Source organism: Cucumis melo, chromosome 5 (assembly GCF_025177605.1).
Source record: "Cucumis melo cultivar AY chromosome 5, USDA_Cmelo_AY_1.0, whole genome shotgun sequence".
Lineage (NCBI taxonomy): Eukaryota > Viridiplantae > Streptophyta > Magnoliopsida > Cucurbitales > Cucurbitaceae > Cucumis > Cucumis melo.
The window spans coordinates 22,171,915-22,196,619 of NC_066861.1; the positions used below are offsets into that span (position 1 = coordinate 22,171,915).

At 36.4% G+C, this 24,705-nt stretch overlaps 4 protein-coding genes across 4 annotated transcripts; all 4 read right to left on the reverse strand.

Annotated features, from left to right (window-relative positions):
• Positions 1–1,331: 1,331 nt before the first annotated feature.
• Positions 1,332–4,474, reverse strand: LOC127149511 (uncharacterized). Its single transcript, XM_051085271.1, has 2 exons — positions 2,303–4,474; positions 1,332–1,982 (listed from the first exon to the last, which is right to left on the reverse strand). The coding sequence occupies exons 1-2, from the start codon at positions 3,755–3,757 to the stop codon at positions 1,332–1,334; spliced, it is 2,106 nt and encodes a 701-aa protein (XP_050941228.1). The 5' UTR covers positions 3,758–4,474.
• Positions 4,475–6,372: 1,898 nt separating this feature from the next.
• Positions 6,373–9,042, reverse strand: LOC127149512 (DNA ligase 4-like). The gene is made up of 3 exons (XM_051085272.1): positions 8,538–9,042; positions 7,958–8,039; positions 6,373–6,438 (listed from the first exon to the last, which is right to left on the reverse strand). The coding sequence occupies exons 1-3, from the start codon at positions 8,868–8,870 to the stop codon at positions 6,380–6,382; spliced, it is 474 nt and encodes a 157-aa protein (XP_050941229.1). The 5' UTR covers positions 8,871–9,042; the 3' UTR covers positions 6,373–6,379.
• A 1,903-nt stretch (positions 9,043–10,945) lies between these two features.
• On the reverse strand, positions 10,946–13,843 carry LOC103492552 (SNW/SKI-interacting protein-like). The gene is made up of 2 exons (XM_008452958.3): positions 13,340–13,843; positions 10,946–13,026 (listed from the first exon to the last, which is right to left on the reverse strand). Exon 2 carries the CDS (start codon positions 13,011–13,013, stop codon positions 11,202–11,204), a length of 1,812 nt encoding a protein of 603 aa, XP_008451180.1. The 5' UTR covers positions 13,014–13,026; positions 13,340–13,843; the 3' UTR covers positions 10,946–11,201.
• A 1,726-nt stretch (positions 13,844–15,569) lies between these two features.
• On the reverse strand, positions 15,570–23,627 carry LOC103492560 (RNA-binding KH domain-containing protein PEPPER). The gene is made up of 6 exons (XM_051084983.1): positions 23,120–23,627; positions 21,406–21,646; positions 17,781–17,929; positions 17,446–17,700; positions 16,883–17,077; positions 15,570–16,020 (listed from the first exon to the last, which is right to left on the reverse strand). Exons 1-6 carry the CDS (start codon positions 23,498–23,500, stop codon positions 15,829–15,831), a joined length of 1,413 nt encoding a protein of 470 aa, XP_050940940.1. The 5' UTR covers positions 23,501–23,627; the 3' UTR covers positions 15,570–15,828.
• Between the last annotated feature and the right edge of the window lie 1,078 nt (positions 23,628–24,705).

Here is a 24,705-nt window from a genome sequence, read left to right on the forward strand (position 1 = left end):
ACACACCTGCTGACCAAATTGGGCTTCAAATCCTGGTGGGGGGCTCATGTAGACTTCCTCCACAAGGTCTCCATTCAAAAAAGCATTCTTAACATCCAGCTGGTATAGAGGCCAATCTTTGTTTACAACAACAGATAGCAGGACTCTAACAGTATTCAATTTAGCAACTGGAGAAAAAGTTTCTGAATAGTCAATACCATAGGTTTGAGTGAACCCCTTTGCAACTAACCTTGCCTTGTGTCTATCAAGCGTACCATCTGCTTTGTATTTGAGAGAGAATACCCATTTGCATCCTACAGTTTTATGTCCCTTGGGTAGAGCACAGATCTCCCAAGTTCTATTCTTTTCGAGAGCCTTCATCTCTTCCATAACAGCATTCTTCCATTCAGGACACTCTAGAGCAGTGTAGATATTTTTCGGTATTATGGTAGAGTCAAGGCTTGCTGTAAACGCTCTAAACTGTGGAGAGAGATTATCATAGGAAACATAGTTGCAAATGGGATGTTTAGTGCATGATCTGGTACCTTTTCTCAATGCAATTGGAATGTCAAGAGAGGGATCATACTCATCAAGTTTTCTTATATGACCCTGTTCAGCTTCATCGTTACTGGTTTCTATTCTGACCTCAGTCTCATCATCACGGTTCTTTTCTTCCATATTTTCAAGAATAGCAACATCAGACTTGTCATTCTCACTCATTGTATTATTAGTACAAGGTTTTGTAGGGTTTTCCATACCTTGGTCTCGAGGAGGTTCGAAATTTTGGACTGGAGCCGGCGGTTGACTAGTGGGGGACCCAACTTCCTTTCTGAGATTCCTCCTGTAATATGTTTTCCAGGGAACTTGGTTTGTGGGTAAGATTATGGGATGAGGATCAATGTCAGACACGGTAATAGGAGTAGGTTCAACAAATTCAAAGGTGCTGTTAGATTCTTCACTCACATTCTCCCCCTGAAGATGGCTAACAGGAAAGTAGGGTCGGTTTTCACAGAAAGTAATGTCCATAGTGACAAAATATTTCCTAGACGGCGGGTGAAAACATTTATAACCGCGTTGGTGAAGGGGATACCCAACAAACACACAGGCCTGAGCCCGAGGGGTAAATTTGGTCTGATTAGGGCCGAAATTATGGACATAGGCGGTGCACCCAAACACACGAAGAGGAACCTCAGAAACAAGACGAGTAGAGGGGTAAGACTCCTTAAGACAATCTAAGGGAGTCTGAAGGTGGAGGATACGAGAAGGCATTCTATTGATTAAGTGAGCAGCTGTAAGAATAGCATCTCCCCACAGGTATGATGGAAGGGAAGTGGAAAGCATAAGTGAACGGGCTACTTCCACAAGGTGTCGTTTTTTCGTTCGGCCACTCCATTTTGTTGAGGAGTGTAGGCACATGAGGTTTGGTGAACAATCCCCTTGGAGGCTAGAAATTCACTAAGGTTATGGTTTTGGAATTCCCGACCATTATCACTTCGAAGAATTGCAATTTTTGTATGAAATTGTGTTTTGATAGTATGATAGAAGTTTTGGAAAATGGATGTAACCTCGGATTTATCTGTGATAAGGTAGACGCAGGTAAGACGGGTATGGTCATCAATGAAAGTTGCAAACCACCGCTTTCCCGAGGAGGTGGTGACCTTGGAAGGACCCCAAACGTCACTATGGATGAGGTTAAACGGTTGTGTAGGTTTATATGGTTGCGAGGGAAAAGAGACTCGATGTTGTTTAGTCCGGATACACACATCACAAGATAGAGAAGAGACATCAAGTTTAGAAAAAAGGTGGGGAAATAAATATTGCATATATGTAAAGTTTGGGTGGCCCAGTCGAAAATGCCACAACATACAGTCTTGTTCAGAAGTGCTAAAGTAGGATGACAGTAAACTAACCCTAGACAAACTACTACATGAGGTATCATCATCAAGGATGTAAAGTCCCCTGCTATGCCGGGCAGTGCCAATCGTCCTCCCCGAGCTCATGTCCTGAAAATAAACCGATTCAGGTAAGAAGATAGCTTTACAATGCAACTCACGAGTGATCTTGCTTATAGATAACAAATTGTAAGACAGTTTAGGGACATGCAAAACATTCTGGAGAGCAAAACCGTCAAAGGGAACTATTTGTCCTTTGCCAGCGATCGGAGCTAGAGAGCCATCGGCTATTCGGATTTTTTCATTACCGGCAGACGGGGCATATGAGATAAAGTGTTCCGAAGAACCTGTCAAGTGATCTGTAGGCCCCGAGTCTAAGATCCAGGGATTCTTCCCATCAACGCTAATAAGCCCAAGGGACTGAGGCATACCTGACTGAGCAATGGCACCAGAGTCGGAGTCTTGGTCTGGCTCGCAGTAGGATCCGTTGATTGAGAAGTGCTAGCAGGTGTAGTCTCACTAATGTAGACACGTCCTGAGTTCTGTTTCTCGTTGGAGGACCGTTTCTTACCTCCTGGGGGACGACCGTGGAGTTTCCAACACTGATCCTTGGTGTGCCATTGTTTCTTGCAGTGCTCACACACAGGAATTGACTTCCCATTATTCTTGTCACTGTCATGATTTAAGGACCGAGCGCTAAAGGCAGCGGAATCAATGGTAGGGGTAGTCAATACACCCATGGCATTAGTGCGATCCTCTTCCAGGCGGACTTCAAAACAAACTTCCATTAGGGAGGGAAGAGGTCTTTGTCCAAGTATACGACCACAAACATTATCAAATTTGGGATTAAGTCCTGCAAGGAAGTCATAAACACGGTCAGCCTCTTCAAGTTTAGCATATTGTGTACTGTCATTTGGTGTGTCCCAAACTGTCTCTCTGCACAAATCCATCTCTTGCCAGAGGAGAAAGAGCTTGTTAAAATAGGTAGTTACGTCCAGGGTCCCTTGTTTGCAATTATGGACCTGTTTTCGCAGTGTATATAACCGAGAGGCATTCTGTCGTTTCGAGTAAAGGGTCTGAGTTGTATCCCACAAATCTTTTGCTGTGGCTGCATATAGTAAAGGCTTGCCGATCTGTGGTTCCATACTATTAATCAGCATGGACCGAATAAGTGAGTCCTCTCCTTTCCAGAGTCGTTCCAAGGCGTCTCCTGGTGGAGGACGTACAGTCTCTCCAGTTAAGAATCCGAACTGGTATCGACCTTCGAGGAACATCTTTATTGATTGGGACCAAGAAAAATAATTTTGACCATTTAATTTTTCGCCTGAAAAATTCCCTGTAGACGAACCCAAAGAGCCAGTTATATAATTTGACTGTGAATTAGGGAACGAAGTTACCGGGTTCTTGGAATACATCGGCAACTCGGTTGGTTTGGAATGCGTTGAAGATTCGCCCGCTTCAATGTCCAATCTGTTTTGGGGTTGATCAATTCCGTTATCAGAAAACAGCGGTTGTTGTAAAGAGTGAACGTACAGCTGCTGCTTACTGTACTGATTTGACAGATTTACGGTTGAGGGTTGCTGTCCGGAGCTCGTAGACGGCGCGTGAGGATGCGGATGGCCGGAAGGGTTTGACGGTTGGACATCCGACGGCGCGTAGAAGGGAACGGGATGGGCGGTGACGTAAAACGGCGGCGGCGCGTGAATCGTCTTCTGGTCAGACGGCGGCGCGTACGGCTGCGGAACCACTCCCGTTGGGTAGATCGGCGGTTTCTGTAGGTTCTGGAGCAGTTTCTCCATGGCGGCGGCGACGACGGGTTCAGTTTCGATCTGGGTTTCTCCTAGGTTATTTTCTAGGGTTTCGTTATTGCTTTGCTCTGATACCATATTGAAAGCAATTAACAACAACCCGAGATTTACGTGGAAACCCGAGAACCGGGAGAAAAACCACGATACTTTAGTTTTTATTATTTTTCTTATGAACAAAAACAATAGGTACAAAGGGAGAATAAATAGAGTACAATAGGAATAAGAAAGGAAAAGATTTAGGAAATATTTAGGAAATAAAATCTTATATTTTATTCTTTCCAAAAATACTAATTCTAACAAATACAATAGATACAAGAGGGAATAAATAGAAAAGTACAAAGAAATAAAAAAGAAAAGAATATTTGGGGCAAAACTTTCAATGGGCTAAGCCCACTAATTCTAACAACCTCTTTCCTACATAAAGTAAAATATCGACCTCCAGAAGATCAAGATCAGCATTAGGAGTGTAAAAGCGTGATTACACGTGTTCTTTTTTTTTTTTTTTTGAAAGAGACTAGATAAATTTTCACAATAAAGAGAAATCTACAGAAAATTTAAATGTCTTTGTACACTACTCATGCTCTTCAAAAGAATGTGTTCGGTAATCATAATCTAGTTACATTAATCTTAAATTGGAAAGCCCTCATTTAATAACTTTCTTTGAAAGTGGACCTGGTGGTTTCCTCTACCCTTGATTCACTCTCTCCCTTTTTTATCTTTTCATCATTGTGAATATAAGGTCTCAAATCACCCCCTCCCCCCACCACACACACAACACAAAGGACAAAAATCAACTGCCAAGTATTAAAATTACCTAGTGGAAAGAACATTTTGAACAATAACATCAGACATTCCATGTCCATATTCTGAGTGATCGAGAAAGTTCCTGAAGATGAGCAATATAGAAAGAAATGAAATGCAAAGAATAAAAAAAGTACAATACAAATCGAGGACAATTGTTCCACATTAGTTAAAGAACCATAGATGTAATGAGGTACCAACTAATGTTTAAAAAATGTTGATGCCAGTTTTTAATCTCCTAACACAACAAGTTCAAATGAAAGAATAACTTGTATGAGATTCATGAATGGTTCCTCAAAAATGAAGAGGAAAATTAAGAAGATAGGAAATAATCGAACTAAACAACTTAAATTCAGATGCATCTACCTTGAAAAATAGTGTACTTCAGTTCCATTCTTATGAATTTGAATACGGTCACCATCAAACTTGCATTCAGCTACAACTTCCTTCCCATGAAGCTAAACAGCCAGAGAGAAAGGCATAGAAGGGTGAGCATAAAACATCTAAGTAAACTCAACATGCACATGGTAGAAAAAAAGAAGACGATCTATAGCTCTGCACATTTGAAGATTTTAAGTCATTATCTTGTTGAGATCTTCAACAATTAAAATTGGTAACAAACTCAGAGGATAAATGCTTTCTTGGGGGGTAAGAAACCAAACTTCCATTGAGAAAGCTGAGATAATATACAAGGAAAAAAGAACTCAACTACAACAAAGTCTCCAAACCGAAAGAATGAAAAAGGACTTGTAACTACAAAAAAAATATGAACGGAAGCCCATAAAGGATTCAGAAGACAAAAATCATAGTAACAACTTAAGCTACAAATGAACTCAGAAGGCAAATACTATAGCAATAGTTTCGGGTACGCAAAACCTTTTTCCATGCAGCATTTGCATTGGACACTCTTGAAGCCAGCTGGGGTCGTACAGCTTTTCCAACTTCAATGTCCTTCAAAATCACAGTAAAACAAATGTCACTGATCTTTTCAATTTCCTCACCAATCAACAAATAAGATATCAATCTCTCTCCCACTCTTTCAGTCCATCCTTCGGACTCTCTTGTTTTTGATTAATCACTTCTTTTTCTCAGGATCTCATGCTTCTCACATTCACACACTGAAGACATCTGCCACTTGGTGTTGCTTGCATGAATGATACTTTTTTCTAACTTAAATAAATACGTACAAGTCACATAAAAGATATCAACATTTAACAAGTAAGACAACAAGAAAATAGAATACAAGCCTTTTATCTTTAAAAGAAACAATATGAAAGAGTGAAAATAGAATACTAGTATGGGTAAAAAAACGAAACAATATATGCCATATGGAAAATCTTTTTTCGTAATAGGAAACAATTTAATAGAAAGGGAAAATCTGAAGAGTTTAGGTATAAGATAATATTCTTTCATAAAGCCAAAAAAACAAAAAACTTATAAAAACACTCCTCAATTAACATAAATCAAAGATATAAAACAACCCAGGAAACTATGCCAAAGCCATCCAAGACAAAGAGTTATCTCCATGTTTTTGACAGACCTGACGCTTATGCCTTTGTCTACGATCCCTTAGTTTTTCACAAACCAATTTTAAGTCACAGGTGACATTGAACAAGTCTTCTGCATCTGGATGAAACTCATGAAAAATGCTCTTTTCACTGACTCCCAGTTTTAGATCTACAAGATATGGAAAGAAAAAAAACAAAACAAGATTTAAAAATTTTAAAATTTAAATACAAAGAGATAAGAAACTATACAAAATTTAAAAATTAAAATAACATACAGCTTGAATGAGAATTAATACAAAACCACAAAAAGTCATATTCGTAGAATTAAAAAAGAGAGAGGAAAAAAAGAAAGAAAAAAAGGAACCTTTGAGGATTATCATGACAATCCATTTCATTTCCTGTGCATTTGTCTTCTGTATAAGGGTAGACAAAACTGCCGTTTTCTCTGCTCTGTTTTTAAAACCATCACATATAACAGAAATGCAAAGAAGTATTAGTACATTTAGATGGAGACACAATCTAATAAGATTATGCCAAAACTCAACATTCGATAGCAAAATATATTTTTTTACTCTTGAAAAAATCTAATAATAAAGACAAATTAGAGGAGCTTCATATTGTTCCAGAAAAATATGGCGATTAAGATGCCAACCAAGACTTCAATCCAGAACCATAAACTTTTTTCTATGAAGAACATTCTAGTATTTCACTGATCTACAGCCATAATAAAAATTGGTTAAACGCTTACAGTAGTTTCAAATGTTACAATTTGGTCATATAGTTTTTGGTAATGTTCTTGACTTAATTAGCCCATATATGAAAAATTATTAGTGTGTAATCATTAATTTTAAACAGCAATGAAACATCATCTTGAGGCAGCATGTTGAGGATCCCATATGGCAAAAACCGAGGGACCTCTCAATGTTTATAAAATAAATAAGCTACTTCTCTCATTTTCAATTGGTTTTGAGATGAAACCCCGCATTATCTAATAGTAGTAACTAAAATTAGAAGTGGTCAAGTTCATCACAATTGCAGAAAGCATGTGAGATTGATAGACACATCATATATCAACAGTTGCTCAAAGAAAAGATGCTCTCTGCTAACTGCAGATAAATTTACAAAAGCTCTTCTAGGGAACTAAGAATCAAGATGTGCTTAATCGATATGCACAATCCAGCTAGAGGAAAGAGTTCTATTAAGTGGTATGCACTCAATCTTTTACTTTCATTTTATTTTCTCCTATCTCCTAATTCTTTTTTCCAACTCACCTATCTATCTTATCTTGATTCTTTCCTCCTTCTCTTCTCCCCCTGTTTTGTCCTTTCTTCATTGCTTCTGTTGTGTTACATATTCTTGTCCCTTTATGAGTGTTAGGCCTACCAACTTCATAAGTCGGTGTTAAATAACTCAATTTTAGCCATGTTCAGTGTTCACTATTGAAATTTACACATTCATTGAGGAACACTATCTCCCCTCTTTCTCTCTTTTGCACATTTATCAAGAAACTCTATTTTACCACCCTACACCCCAAATACAAGCTCCCGAACTCTCAACATGTTGACTCCAAACTTCAAAACTCCACTCAACACCCCAAACACCCTTAGTAATTTTTTACTGAGCAATGATTAGGTGTAGTCTATCTCCCTACAACCCCTTCATTTATCACATGGCAATAAAATTATTTAACTATTTTAAAAAGTGAATCTTTTGCCGCATGTCAGGTTTTAATTGGGAAACTGGTGGGCTACACAAAGGCTAAATAATAGGTTAAATAACAATTCAACCTATTGCTTGATCTTTGTGTAGCCCAACCAGCATCCAAGAATTTTTCTTTGTCAATAGTTTATGTTTGTAATCATTCCATATTAGTATAGTCACTTCCAGAGAAGCAATTTTCTCTTCCTTCATCTACAATCAGCATTTAGCATATACATAAGATCAAGCAATAGGTTTAACCTGTTTTCACCTGAAGCCAAACGATCCAGCAAATCATTCAACTCATTAATCGTTAGACCACCAGGGGTCATTCCTTGCCTGCGCTGCAATACCTATAGCAAGAAAAAGAAGGTAACAAATCTTTGCTGACAAACTTTCCTATATTGCTATAAACAAACTTCAACAATTAAAATATAATGGAAGTAGGTTTTTATGCTTTTGTGTGTGTGTGTGTGTGTGAACAACTTTCATTTAAGAAAAAGAAAAAATGCTTTGTATGCTTTCAATTCCATTTCAAACTATATCTTTAGCTTACCACGAATATCTGTCATTGTTAAGAAATTAGAATAAGTGAACTTATCAAATCAACAATGAAAATTATGGTTGGCCTCAAAGGGGCAGATCAAGTGACAATAACCAATTGTTTAAAAAGTATCTACCGTGGTTCAAAGTCTACCTTTCTCCATTTCCTTACTAAAAGAATAAACAGGTAAAAACTCAGCCTACCACAAACGCCGAAGAATTCATCGTCATTAACATCCACTTAAAGTACAGGAATTCACCAACAATTTGAGTTTGAGCAATAGAAGAAAAAGAAAAGCAAGGCTGACCTCAGCCGCAACAAGCGCGAAATTACCGGCATTAGCACCAGTCTTAGCACCACCTTTACGCCAGTTGATAAGACGAAGAGCGTCGTCAGAGTCTCTAGACATGCCAAGAGCATCAATGAGGCAAGTGGCAAGTACAGATTCCTTGAGGCCATAGGTGCCGCGCTCTCGATCAAGGCTAGGAAGAATCAAGCGGATGGCGGAAAAATAGTGAGAAGGAGAGCAGAAAGTGTCGAGAAACTTACGGAACTTGGAACGCTTCTTGGCGGAAGATTTGCTACGCTGAATCCAATCAAAGAGACTTGAAAGAACAGCGAACTTGATGGGTTCCGACATAGCCAAGCCAAAGAAGGAAGAGAAGGTCTTCGTCTTCCTGGAGAGTTGAGATTGAGAAAGTCAGGCGGTTCCAATGAACTACTTGCGTGGCTTGTCCCGTAAGAATTGCATTGCCATTGCAACCTCGCTTCGCTACTCTACAATCTCTTTTCCTTTTCAAATTTTTTTCTTTACATTTTGAACAAATCAAAAATACAAATTTGTCTTTTTCCAATTTCATTCTAAAATCTATTAAATTTTCTTAATTAAATCCTTATCTAAAAATTTTCTACTAAAAAATGTGTGTTTTGTTTGTAAGGTTGGGGAGAAAAGAAAAAAAAAGATACAAAGATAATATAATATAATCAAATAAAAATTATCGTAATTACTAAAAATATTTACAAGTTTTCATATGATAGATTCGAGTAGACATAAATATTAATAGCTAAAACTTCTTATATTTGGACACTAAGCATGTGTAAGTATAAGACACAAGGTCAATATGTACTAATGCATTTAGACATCTATTTTGACATATATATAATATATTCACGCTACGTGTACATCTCTTTGATTCACACTCTCCTTCTCATCTCTCATGTTCACCGTTTCCTTTTCAATCCGACCATCCAACCCAATCCATTAAGAGTTGGATTGATAATATTATTTGGATTATTCAGGTTGTCAACCCAACCAACTTAAAAGATATGAACTGTGTTGGGAATTTCCTTCCAACCCACTTTTTTACACCCTCGTGAAAGTTATCATTATTATTAAATTAAAATATTTTAACCCTAGACTTTACATTTTGTTCTATTTTGGACTTTGAAATTTTAAAGGAGTCTGCTTTCTTTGAACTTAGGACTTATTTTCATTCTTGTCGTTAGAATTTCACTAACTCTTGACGTAATTTTTATATTTTGATGATTATGCTCTAGATTCGTTATATTAATTAAATTGATAAATAACCAAAGAAATCTATTCTATAAATCTTTTATGGTAACATAGAAATATAATCAATACATTTTGATTAAATAAATCCAAATTAAAAACTAATTTGTTTCTTTTTCTCCAAATCTTAAATAGGAAGAAGAAATAATCGAGAGGAAGTGAATAAAAACACCCAACCAATCACAAAATATTCCAAACTTGAGACATTAAATAATTTAAAATAGTGACAATCAAAATTTAGTTTTGGGTTTTCCCATAAAACATTTACTTACTACTTTTTAAAAGTTTAAGAGCTAAAACAGAAAGTTCAGATATCAAAATAAAACAATACACAAAGTCTAGAGACCAGTATAGAAAGAAGTATTATGATTAGATATTTGAAATACATCAACTATCGTTAGATATACCCTTCACATACTGCAAATCTAGAGATCAGTATAAAAAGGATTATAATTAGATATTTGAAACACTATCAACTAATGATGAATTTGATTAGATATTTGAAATACATCAACTAATGTCGAATTTTTTTCTATATAGCTTATGCTTATTAATCCCACGTGATAGATCGAACAACACTTGGGTAAAAAAACTAAAAATTAATTCAATTAATTTTTAGGTAGATGACCACATAAATAGCATTTCGATCCATAAAACTCAAAATTAATTCAATTAATTACTAAGGAGATGACTGACCTCTTAGTCATTGAGATCATGTCCCTTTTATAACTAAAATTAAATTTTAATGAGAGTTCTCTCTATTATTAAATTAAAATTGTACAAATATATTAGACATTAGGATGTTTAGATGTTTAGAGTTGTGAATTCAGTTATAAATTATAAAGTCGACGTTTGAAATCAAGAGTTGGAAGGGTCAAACGCTCCATAAGTATCAACTAATTTATTAATACTTAAATTTTCAAATCAACAGAAAAAACATAAATGATACTATGTTATGCTTGAGATATGGCTACATAATATACTCTTCACCTCCCAACATCTTTTCCTTTCAACATCAAGATTCAAGACTTGAGTTGTACCGTTCTATCTATAACACATCATAATGTTAATTCTAACAACAGACCCAAAACAGTTTTACATGGCATAAACTAGACAGGTGAATTGAAGTGTAAATCGTACAACAATTACTACAACAACTGGTCATTTTAATTTACTAGTGAAAATTGAACCCACTGACAAAATGTTCCAACACAAGAAACTATAGAGAGAGAAAAAACAGCACAATCAATAGCAGAAGCAAACAAGTACGATCCAAATCCAGTTTTGTTAGGAGCAGTTTGGGAAAGCACCACTTGGGGAAATTACTGAAGTTTTCCTATGTGAAGAGAATCCAAGTGGTAATATAACTCAAATACATGATAAAAACTGATGGCACTGTACCTAATGGCCTCTTTCAAATCCAATGCGAGATCTACCAGAGCCACCCTCATAGCCATCTCTCGTTGATGAACCACCAGCAGCTCTCATTGTCCCACCAGACCCAACCTTATCCATAGCCTTCTTACCTTTCTTCACTTCAGTCAAGAACTGGTCGAGTCCGAATGGATCGGCTTCTTCAACCTCTCTCTCAAACTCAACTGGCCTATCTCTAGGTCCAGACCTTTCTGCAGTGCCTGAAAACGACTTGTCCGGCTTGAAACGATCGGTCTTGGTTATCTTGTCTAACTGTTCATCTGCACCTCCATACATATCAGAATCAGTATCCTTTTTAGGTCTGTAAAGGGTTGAGAGAGTGGGCTGGGCGGTAAATAAACCCTTGTCATATATGTTGTACTGGTCATCGTTGGCAAATCCAGAGTCCATTCCTTTATCTTGGTTAAATAGCCTCTGGTCATACATAACCTCTCCCTGTCTACCAGCTCCGGTAGAAGCCATGCCAAGTGCAACCTTCTCACTGATATCACGATCTCTATCTCTTGTGATCTTACTCTTCTTTCCCATTGCAGCATCTTTAGCTTCCAGCCTTCTTTCCCTTTCCCTCTCTCGCCTTCGTTCTTCACGAATCTTCTCCCTTTGCAACCGCTCTTCCCTTTCCTCCCTTGTCTCCTTTGGTAAATCCTTCTCTTTCTCTCTTACACGCTCAAACTCCCCTTTCATCTCAGAAGTATCTACTTCGTTTCTATCAGATGGATAAAGAACTGAAGAAGGAGGTGCAGCTCCGGTTCTCTCAGAACGGGCTTTCTGCGCTAATGCTCGGAGCTCCAGCTCTTTCTTCTCTTTCTGCTTCATAAGCATTTCTTTCTGAACCTTAGATCTCATTGCAACAGCTTCTCTTGCTTTCTGTTCTGCAACATACAGAGCTTCAGATAGCTTTGCAAAGTTGTCATTAATTTGAACTTCTTGAAGGCCTCTACCATCAGCTGCGAGACGCTTGTCAAGTGGGATCGTATAACCTTTTGGATTTTTCCAATTTGAAATACAAGGAGGAATCTTCCAATCCTGCTGATCCTTCACTGTCACAGGACGAGGAGGGGAATGCATAACAGGCACAGGTGGAGACCCTGAAGCTCTAGGAACGCGTTTATGCTTGAACTTTGGAGGCTCAAGCGGATCAACTGGCATCTCAACCATTCTAATTATTCTCTCCTTGGCACCTGAATTAAATGCAGCTGATTGTTGAGATGGCTTATACTTGATAAACTTTGAATCCGATGACTGTTTGGCAACATTTTTAGGCTGTGCTGCACTCAATCTCACATTAACTATTTTTTCAAGTGCAGACTTCGTTTCCTCAGTTGTTTCTTCAATCTCCTTCTGCAACTCTTCATCTTCATCACTCACCTCGTCATCTTTCAAAATCTTTGGAATGAGGTCTTTATGTTGTGAATAGACGATCTTTTTAGCATTCTCATTCTGCTTGACAATAGCATCATATGCAACATTTCCATGTGCGTCGACTGTAATAGGAAGGATCTTCGATCCAGGCTTCGACGATTTGTCTCTACCCATGTCAAGTGGGTATTGAGCAATGTGAATCTCTGGAAAAGCACCACCATCTCCAAAATCCTCTACTTTCCTTGGAACAAATCCACCACGCTTCAAGTAAGGCGGCACAGGGTTCACCTTGATAACAGAAGTTTGCTCTGCTTCTGAGGAACTAAACCGCTGCTTGAACCATGGATCATTTGAATGATCATAGTGAGTTACAGTAGTTGACTTTACAGCAGGAAGAAGGTCTTTCAGAGTTGCCATGAACTTCAATTATCTAAAAAGATCAACAAAACCAGCGAAAACCCATTGATTTTTTTTCCAAAAAATAATAATAACAATGACAATAATTGTTCTCATCCATTAAATAACAAAAGACTTGATCATCCTAAATACCACCAACCCAGATACTGATATTGCTAGAAATTAAGACTTGACATCTCGTACAAACAAAGAAGCTTTAAATTAAATTAAAGAACCCCATTAGAAAGGATCTGAAAACTTCCCAGAACAACAAATTACATCTCATAAACGGAAGCGAAAGAAAACCCAGTTCAGATAGATTAGAAAATATCTCAAATCCTTCATACCTAACAAGACCGAGAGAGAGATGTTATAACCTCCAAGTCGCAGCAGATGCAGAGTGAAATAAGCCCAAAATCAAAGAACCAGCGATTTGAATAAGTGAGAAACACGACCCAAAAGTGGGATTATCTCGGGATAGGAATTGTTCGGTGGCGGAGACTGCAAAAGCAAGGGAAGGCTAAGGAATACAGGACGAAAGTTAAAGTTGATAGCGGAGAGAAAGCTTGGTGAAAGAAGAAGCTTCGAATGGGGTCACGGTCAGATCGGAAAAGAAGGGGAAGAAGAGATTAGCGAAGATTTTGAAATGTAGAGATTTGAAGAAGACGAAGAAAAGAGGGTTTGAAGGAGAATCGAAAAGAAAGACGGAAACGGAGAGTTGGAACTTCGAAGGGGAGAAGATATCGGTTCCACTCGATGCGGGATTTATGGGTTTGGATCGTGTTATGTTTAGCTCTGGAAATCAAAATTCTCCTTTCGGGTTTAGAATTTCTATTTTGATTTTAATCTAGGGTTTTACCGTTCTTTGTTTTTTTTAGTAATCAATTTTCAATTATATATAAAAAAAAAATGATAATAAATAAATAAAATTATATTTCTTTGCCTAAATTTCGTGTTTGTTACTATTTTGTCCTAACATTTTTAGTCCTATTTAAGTTTTAAATTTGAATTTGATTTAAAATCCCTAAATTTCAAGACAGTCCCGATTAGTAGTAAAGAGTGACTTCTTGTTTTGTTTCTATTTACTATTTATTGATTTGAACATTAAAATATTGATATTTACATCCATAAATTTATCCCACACATTATCGATTTTTATATTTTAATATTAATTTTAAAGTATATTTAATACTTAATTTTACCAAAATATGATTATAGTATAATAATTATATCCCCACTTTTACTTGTGGCCTAACTTTGAAAATAATAATATCTAAATTTTTTAGTGTTTATTATATAATAACCCTATATAAAATTTATGGACCCGCCGCTAAATACTGGTATCTATATTTAAATTTCAACAGATAAATAAACCGAGAAACTTATAGAAAATATATATATATATATATTTAAAACCAAGTTAGTTAGAATATTGTTACAAGTGTTTGTGTTGGTATCTAATTTACATATTATAAGAAAGATATGTCGACAAATATTTTCATTTGGGCTAATTATTCAATGTTGTTCAACAAAAGTCGTGTACCGGGTAATTGGGCACCCGTGTTATCTTGGAGCCCCCAGGGACAGGGGTTTCAATCTTACTTGAAAATGCTTGCTTTCTTACTTTGCGTTTACTTTATATTACTTTCATTTTTATTTTTTGCGATCTCCGTATATATATATTATTTCAATTTCTTTTTTACTTATGAGTCACATAATATTATGTATTATCAATTACTAGGTCAAATGTTTGATTTATAAATTTTAAAGCAAAAAATTATATTTATATTCATCTTCTATCATTTTGATTTCAGGTCTTCTAAATAATAAGTGGGTGGAAGTCGCAGAAAACTTCTAAATTATTCAACCTTTAACTTTGGATTGAAATTTTGCGGTAGAATATTTTCCAGGGTAACATTTTCATAAAGTTTGAATCTGAGTCAATATCATTGAAGACAAATGACTCTAGATAACATCATAATTCAAATTTACTTTAATCTGTATTAGTTGCAGTTAATGTTTAGATAATTTATTGATAATATGTTCGGGTGCATAGATTCATTAGCCTAAGTTCACAAGTCTCTTTTTGAGGTGCAAAATGGTTTATTAACTTGAACATCTGTTATTTGTATGATAGCTTTTCCTTTTTGCAACCTTTTAAATGTGTATACCATACAATTAGAGATATATTTCAATCAGAATTTTTTAATAGCACTGAATTTCTAATTTCTTTTACAATATTTCATTTTCAATTTCACTCATTCAATCTGGAATTGAATATGCATGTAACAAATTTTCTTAGTTTGATATCATCTCTAGATGGCTTGAGTTTGAATTTTCGTATTATTTTCTGAATATTCTTAAATGTTAGATTAAATCCAAAATTTGATTTTTGACCATTACCAATCTATCAACTTAAGAATGATTATAAGATGTTTGATATTTTAATCCATTTACTAATCTATCAACTTAAGAATAATTCTCAGATGCATTCCAGTTGTTCAATATTTTTAAGCTAATATGAGTTTCTCCCAAATAAAACAGTTCTGGAAGAAAGTAAAAAGAACAAAAAAACCCTAACAAACAAGCAAATTTAACACTGAAAAAGAGAGAAAAACATAAGACAAATCTACCCAGCTGAATGAGTTTAGATATGCCAAAGAGGGTTAAAAAAAGAAGAGAAAAGAGAATGTTTTTAACTAACTCAGGCTGACTTTACACAACAACTACATTCCAACATAATTCATTCATTCATTCATTCTCTTTAGCAAGAATTAATGAATCCGGAACGGATCCACTAATCCAAGTGGATATGGATCAATGCAGATCAATCAGTTCAGAGCCTGAAGGTAGTGTAGCCTCCTAAACCAGAAGACCCATATCCACCATATGATTGTGAAGATAAAGAAGATGAAGTATAGGATGAACCTGAAGCAGCCAACTGGGAGTAAGATGACCTCAATCCTGTCGTGTCCAGCCTTCCATAGCTGCTGCTTGTAACTGGCTCCTTGGGTGCATTTACTGCTTCCTACATGGGAAAAAGAAAAAGAATTATAAATATGTAAACATTAGCCTAAATTTTGCTCATCAACAGATACATATTTAAAGTTGAGATACTGTTCTTGACGAAGGAATCAGAATCACAATCCTTTTCTATCTTAAAATAGGTATTTGAGGAGACTGAATAGATAGAAAAGAAAGGAAAATAATGTCTTCTGACATCTTTTCTATATTTTACTGGCCTTGGATCACTTACAAACTTACTGGCCTTGGATCACTTACAAACCCTCCATATATTACAAACAAAATAGTTTACACCCTAAGAGTTTGTTTGGAACAATGACTACTTAAGACTATAATAATCACCTGATTGCTGCAGTAAATACTATTTTATAGTCCACAATTAACTACTGTTAATACTATTTGAAAACCTCCACTTGCTACACTTTTTACTATTTTACGTACATCATTTTTTTACTATATGCTTTCTTCCCAAGACTAAAATAGTTATCTCAAACACATACTATTATAACCCAAACCAAAATAATCTATACTCCAAACACAAACTATTATTACCCAATTGTAAGGGCTATGTTTGGATTTTGTTATCTAAGTGACAATAATGAAAACAACATTTCTACGGAATCACTGTTTTTAACTTTCAAGTTTGAAATATGAAAACATGGAATTACACTGTAAAACGATTAAAATTTTGATAAATACACTCCCTCATGTTAAGCATTCAATTCATTTATGTTAAAATAAAAACACTTAGAGCATAATATATTTTAAGTAATACAACATTGTGATACAACTCTATCAAGCTTATAACATAATATATTGGCAGCTTTTTCTTCAAGCTCTTGACCACTAAGTTAATAATTCATTACCTGAATTAATTGCTGAGCCATCTGAACTTGTGATGAAGTGCCTTTTATTTCCACAGTTATCTCATCGGGTAATCCCCTGCTCTCTTGGATGGTTAAGATGGCACCACTATTACGACGGATGAATGCAATATTTGTTCCTCCAACCCCAATGATATCTTCAGCATAAGATAACGGGATCTGCATTGTCTGAGTAACCTGACAGGAGCCACAAAGAGGTAACTTGATCAGAAATAGCAAAATACAAAGACAAACTCAGTAACTACTCTTTTCCCACTGGCCACCGCCTCCATTCAGCATTATGGTAAAATCTAAATAATACTTGAATGCAATATGCCAAACATTTTAGCCCTAGTGTTTCAAAGCCACGAAGGACATGTAAAGTTGACAAGCTTCTAACTTGCCTTGACCTGAAGATCAAAAACTAATCACCGAACTGTAAATGTGGGCATGCAATGATGTAATCGATCTTGTTTATGGAGGTCAGTAGGTGAGATAGTTTGCTACCTCACTAAGTCAACATCAACCATTTCATTCTACCAATAACTGAATAAATGAGCACCAACCTGAGTTACAATAGGTCCCCCAGATCGGCCAACACCTGATGATCGAATAGTAGGAAGAACTCGATCTTGCCCATATAAAGAAATACCAGATGATGAAATATGAGAATCAAGATGAGTTTCACGATCAAGAAATAGAGATTCTCTTTTTGTGGACGGAGGATACTCGGCAGAGATTATGCTTTGAGATGCAGTAAGAAGTGAGGACTTGTCAGCCCAGGTTTCCGTTTGGCGATCTTGTGAGGCAGGTGTATTAAACTATATATAAAAAGGAAGAGTAGCAATTCATTAGGAGTCCTTGAGAAGGTTGGTCATAGACATAACAAAAAAGAACTTACACTTTTTTCAAAAAGAGGAAGAACACTATGATCAACTAAAAACTTCCTTAGGTGGCCCACCACTCCCTCTAGAGCCTTGAGAACCTTTAAGGATTCTCCCTGCAATTCCACCATTCTCTCATCTGCACCAGCATAGAATGGCATCTCATCTGCAAGCATCAAATGTAGAAGAGTAAGAGAACGTTCAGAGAGTACTCATAAACAAATGACTATAGGAGGCAATGTATTATTATCTCAGAACATCAGTAGTTACTTGGACCTGCTGGCTGAACTCAAGGCTTGAAGTTAGTAGTCGTCAATATAATGAGATAAAAGATAATACTATTTTCCAGCCTAGTGGTCGATATATAGAACAAAAATAATACCAATATCAGAAGCTAGCCTAGTGGTAAAACTATTTTCCAGCCTCCTTTAGATTCAAGTTCAAGCCCCACTCTCTACAGTTTGTTCCAGATTATGTTTACTAAACTATATATAGCCCACCATTAGCAAAATTTTTGGTTCTGCCACTGACTTCTCTAAGATGATCCAAGAATACTCAAAACTCGAGAATGAAACTAGACTACATTCTCCAATTATGAAGAGTTGATTTACAATCTCATTGCCATTTTTCTCATATTACTCATCAATAATAATAAAGTTAGAAATGAGGTGTCTTGTTGAATGAAAAGTCTCAGACATCAAGTTTTCATGATGCTCAAGGGTCCATATCCCAGATTTTAATTATTTTGATAAAGAACTGAAATTTCATCGAGAGCATGTCAAGCCCACAAAAGGAAGGGCTCCAATAAAGTAAAATAGAACCTAAAGAATAATTTCAAAAAGTCTCCATGGTCGAAGAGAAACAATTAAACAAAGAATCTAACAAAGAACTAAACATCACTAGGATCACTCTCAATCCCTCTAAAGATCCTACTATTCCTCTGAATTCACAACCCACGGGTCCACAACATAGCACAAACCCTCCTTCCACAAAAACTTCTCCATACCTCAAAAAGAAGGATTGAGAAGGAACACCCACATCATCTCCCTATAACCTCATATTCAAGGAGAAAAAACAAGCCCAAGAATTTTATGAACCTTGGTTACAATTCCACCTGCAATCATATTTCTAGAATCAAATCTTGCTCTGGAAGTAACTTTGATAAAGTTATGGTGATAAAACTCACCAGCATGCAGCATGCCTGCATCCAAGGGATTGAGGCAAATACGTCTCTTATCACCATACTTTTGAACTATTGTAGCTGATGTAGCAGCTTTCTATTTGTTCACTCGTGTCATTTTATTTTATTCTTTTTAATATAAAAGCAATTAAAGAAAATGAAAAAAATAAAAAGACATACAAAAATGGAAAAACCATGGCTATAAAAGGACACCCCATTAAAGGAAAAGGGCACGAGCCATACAAAATAGTCTACAAAATTGATAAAGGATGATTGTGCTGTACAGTTTCGTTCAAGGTTTCTTAGATTGTATACCCTAGCTCATAGACAATTGAAGTGAACACCCGATGACAGTTTGGGGGACTATATTGCCCTATGTTAGTGTTTCAAATCGAATGATACATAATTTCCCTTTCTTATCAAAATATAAACTTTCATAGAGCAAATGAAAGAATATACAGCATGCATAAAACTATGTAATACCCTTTTGGCAAGGAAGAACCGGTGTATACAATAAAATGTGTGTATATATAACATTTTTTCCATATCAAAAAGTATATTTTACAAATGATGGGCAATGAATACTTTTTGAAAAAGATACAGATTTTTTAAGAGATTGTCTAAAGAAATAGGGCTTCAGATTTTCTTTTATTTTTAAAATTATATGAGAACTTTTCATTGAGAATAATAAGCTTCAACAAATCTCCCTTCTACCCAGTGGTTTCTTTGAAGAGAGAGAGAGAGAGAGAGAGAGAGAGAGAGAGAGGAACCATTCTCCACCCAATAGCAACTTTTTCTTTGCCTTAGTTACCAACTCTCATCCTTCAAGACAAGCATGTCAAAATAGCACGAGAGATGCCTTTTCTGCAAGGCTTTTCAATGGGCTAATTGATAAAGCTAAGCACTTCGAATTAAGTTAGCTACACAAACCAAACAACCATAAGATGGGGGCTATATCTTTTAAAGAAGAGGTTTTTCTTATGGGAAAAAAAAGGGAAGGTGCCTTTTTTTTAGATAAGGAACATTTCATTGAATAAATGAATAGGGGGGAGACCCCGAGCACCTAAAGGCGTTTACAAAAAGATTCCAATTGAAAACTCTATAAGAAATACTAAATTTCTTAAACGGTGCCCAATTTTGCACCAATAAAAAGCAGTAGACAGCACAAGATCAAAAAATGAGTCAAAAGAGGAAATTGAATCTTTAACGAGACGCTTATTACGCTCGCCCCACAAAGTCCAAAAGAAAGTGCAAAGAATAGCCAACCAAGCCGTTTTCTTAGCACCAATAAGGGGTGCCCCACCAGAAGAGAGATGTCGAAAATATTATTAGAGCAGGGGATTGACCACCCAAAAGCATCCAAAATATTATGCCAGAAACGGGACGCAAAAGGACAATGCATAAACAGATGAGCAGGGGACTTAACATGAGCTTTACACATAACACACCACGATGGAGAGAGACATGTAAGGTGTACAACGTTGAAGACGATCAGCAGTATTGACGGCAGCTTGACTAAGCTCCCAAAAGAAGATTTTAATTTTCTTGGGGTGGTGATCCAACCTAATGACAGAATAAAAATCCCGTGCAATAGGCTCAATAGAACCCATTGAATCATCAATGAGAGATTTCACAAAGAAGGTGCAAGAGGAGTAAATAATCCATCTCCATGAATCAGGTACCAAGCGAAATCTGACAGAGGACAACAACAGAGACAAAGAAGCCCACTCATGTATCTCGTATCCATTAGGATTACAACGAAGATGCAAATTCCAAGCCTCAGAATTCTCAAGCCACACCTTAGCCACCATGATATCAGGAAAATGGGTAAGCCGACATCCATTTTTGGATGAAAACAAGTCTTTTGGGCATTCAAACTCTATTTACAAACGAGGAAGGCTACGGAGCGAACACCACAACTAAGCCAATGGTCCTTTAGCTAATGGAAAAAGAGAAGGTGCCTTTAGCTCAATGGAAAAAGGTAAAAATGTAATCACCATTGACACTGGTGATTCCCCTGGATACTTTCTCACGGACTAGTAATTGAGAAAATACTTATTCTGAAGATATGAATATCAAATTTTTCTAAAATAAGAGACTAATTAATTCATTGGAAGAGGGCCAAACAGTGAATCATAAATTCTAACACTAACACAGCACAAATTGTGAAATTTCAATCTTGCAATGAGGCTTCCTAAATTTCCACTCATAATGAAGGCGGTCTTCCATTGATTCCCTTGGTTCTTTATTAGGGGCATTATTACTCTTTAAAATAATCCATATCTTGCAATGAAGTTCTGGAGGGTGTGCTTATTTGTCTTCTTTCACTCAATAACAACCTTTTTATGGCTCTATGATTTAGCTATCTGGAATAATTCATGATCTTTGGAAACAATACAACTAGGTTCAAAACCAACCAATAAAAGAGCATGGCAAGAGCAGAACAGAAAATGAAAGCATACCTCCCGATAATACTCTTACAGAGGCCCCTGTACTCTCCTGTATAGATTTGATTAATGAACCCTGTTTTCCAATTAGATTGATTGCTTGAGTTGATGCCACCAGTAGCCGAATTGAAGAAAATGAGGCTTTAGCTTCATCTTCATTCTCAGACAATCCAGACACACGTTTGAAGACTCTTATAACTGCGTCCATAGCAGGGGAAAGGGGTGAATCAAGCTCTTCTTTTCCTGATATCAACACCTGAAGTAAACTCTAAACATTAATAACTGAAAGAACAAGTTTGATACTTAAAAGATATTGTCTCAAAATGCATCCAAGTTTTCTTGCAAATCAAAATGAAGCATCAAAGAATTGAAGGGTAACTGCAACAGCCTCCTAGAAGGAGAAGTAATGCATCTCTTTGATATATTACAGTTCTTTATTGAACCTAATCACAATTATGTGGGCACTCCTCAAAGTAGAAAGTGCATTTTCTAAATAAACCAAGTACATAATCACCACCTTCTACAATTCACAGACAATCAGGAAGTGCCTGCTCAGTAAACAAAATGAAGTTTTCATTTGGTATATGAAGTAAACTAAATGAAGTTAAGAACAGCCTATAGAAAAGAAAAATTTATGTAAGGTAAAAATCAGATCACTGTCAAATTTTGCCTCTCTAAGTGTTTTTTTTTCCCCCATGGAAAAGGAAAACAGAGTTTCAGTAGAAAATTGAAAGAATAGAAGGGCATGGATAAATACAGGCCAACAAGAGAAGCCAAAACAAGGCCTAGACTTAGTATACCAAAAAATAGTCAATAAAGCCTAGCAAAAATTGCAAAACCAGTTTTGAGCCTACTTCGGGTTATGAGAGGCTTATACCATCGAGTTACTGGAAGTATATATAATATATATATACTGCAAAATAAAATTAGCAAAAAAACAAAGACAATCAAGCTTCATTTTTTTTTAAAATATATAAGCACAACAAAAACAAACTCCAATAAAAAAGGCATCCTAACCACAGAAAAGGACTCCAATCCAACATAACAAAATCAAGCTCATAATTATTTGAAAAAAAAAAGTCTTAGTGATGAAAGATACGCACAAGGAGGCAATAAATATAGCCATCTCCTAAAATTTCTCTCCACCACTCTACGGATTCTATTATCCTTCTCAAGCTAAATGCCCCCACATAATAGCAAAGGAACGAGCATGCCACAAGAATATCCCCTTCTCCCTAAAGAAGAATTCAGAAGCATCTCCTCCTCCATCATAGACCAAGCCTCAGTTCTAAACAACCAAAACAAGGTTTAACAGAAGCTTCTTTTCATCCCCAAAAAAGTTCCATCGATACTACAACCTAATATCAGACAGCAATTCAGCGGCTCAGCTCGGGAGAAAGAAGTAAAAAATAACTAGTTGCGACAAACTAGCATGAAACTGATGGGATCAGCCAACAACAGGAGAATTCTATATTTTTCTTTTTTCCCTGTAACCCTCCGGAGGCTCGAAAAAGGAGATATCTTTTAATTAAAAATCATAACATCCAGTCTAAATTATTCATCGAGGAACACATAAAGATGACGAGACTAAACAAATAACTAGCAAGACAGTCCTCTAACAAATATATAAGATTCAACTCATCGTCCCTATGCAACCATGAGTAACAAAGAGTCTACTACTATAAAACGAACAACTACCAAAAATAGCTGAGGTTAGAGAAACACTCACAACGCGATCAGGAGTGCCAACAGCACCATCAAGAACACGTATTCTAGCCCTAGTTTCTTCACACATCTTCTTGATAAGATCCCCCTTGCGCCCAATAATGCTGCCAACTTTAACAACCGGCACAATAAGGCGGAAGACGCAGTCCCCGGGCCATCCGGGCCACTTTTTATCGGAGGCGCCGGTATGACTGGATGGTTCGTGAGCTGCAGAATCGGAAGGGGGAAGAGATGAGTAGTCTTGGTTAGAAGGATCGATGTCGGAATCATCGTCACCGACTTCTGTAGAGTCGGCTTCTGCAGCAGCTAGAGAGGGAAGTGTGGAGCTTTGAGGGTTGGCAATGGCATCAGTGGAGCCATTGTCTGTAGTTGTGTTGGTGGCCATGGAGGAGGAAGATGAAGAATTAGAGAAGTTAGGGTTATGACTTACAGAGGTTTAAAGAAAAGGAGCGAAGGGAAAATGGGGAATTTGACAATTGCGTCGTTTCTTTCTTTTTCTTCTTCTTCTTCTTCTTATTATGTCTTTTCTTTTTCTTTATCTATTTATTCATTTCTATTAAATTATTTAGAATAGCTTAGAACATTATGTTTTAAATTTATGGAACAAAATTATTACTTCTTTCTTTCCCCCAAACAATAAAAACATACTTGTATTTTATAATTTTAAATATGTGTTATCAAAATTGGATTCTAGTTATATCTAAATGTGTTTCATCCTATTTTTAGAAATCACAAACTAGTTTTACTTATCTTTTTTTTTTTTTTTTTGTCTCAAACCAAAAGAAAATACACATAGACACCTCCTCAACCAACATGTTGCTTATATTCAACCAAATGAAAAACTCCCTACGTCAACAATAAGATAAAGCATGATGGACAAGACTACGAGCAACCCAATGATGAAACTGAGACCAACAATGTTCAGTTGAGAAAATAAAGTAGTGCATTTGGCATAAAACACACCAAAAGGCGAAATGACAAAATTCATAGCACATAAGTACTTTACAACAACCTTCGCATCAGACTTAATCCAAACATTTTAGTAACCCAGACCTTCAACCATTAAAAGCCCCTTCATAATAACTGTAATTTCATCTGCCTCAACAGACCCACAGCCTTAGCATAGTCGCACTTGGGTAGCCACCACATGACCATTCTCATGGCAAATCACAGCCCCCAACCTCGATCCTTGCTTGTTTGGACCACAGTCACATCCATATTAAGCTTGAGCCTCCCTTTCACCGACAGAAACCAAAATTAACGAGCGAGGGTCCCTATAATGATACTATACTGCATTCGAATAGAATTCTCACAATTCATCTACTCAAAACTTCCAACATTATTAATCTCCTCAATATAATCCTCGGTGGATTAATATAATCCTCAATTTAATCCACCTTATTTTTTATAATCATAATAGAAGAAGAATGAACCAATTTGTTTATGCCCTCCCATAAAACCCAACAAGACAAACGACCAACAACCCGTACCAACATGTCACTGATATTCATTTGGGGATTCACATAGTCGAGAAAGAACAAGAAACATATTATTCCCATAACTCCACTGCTTGATAACACATGAACAAAA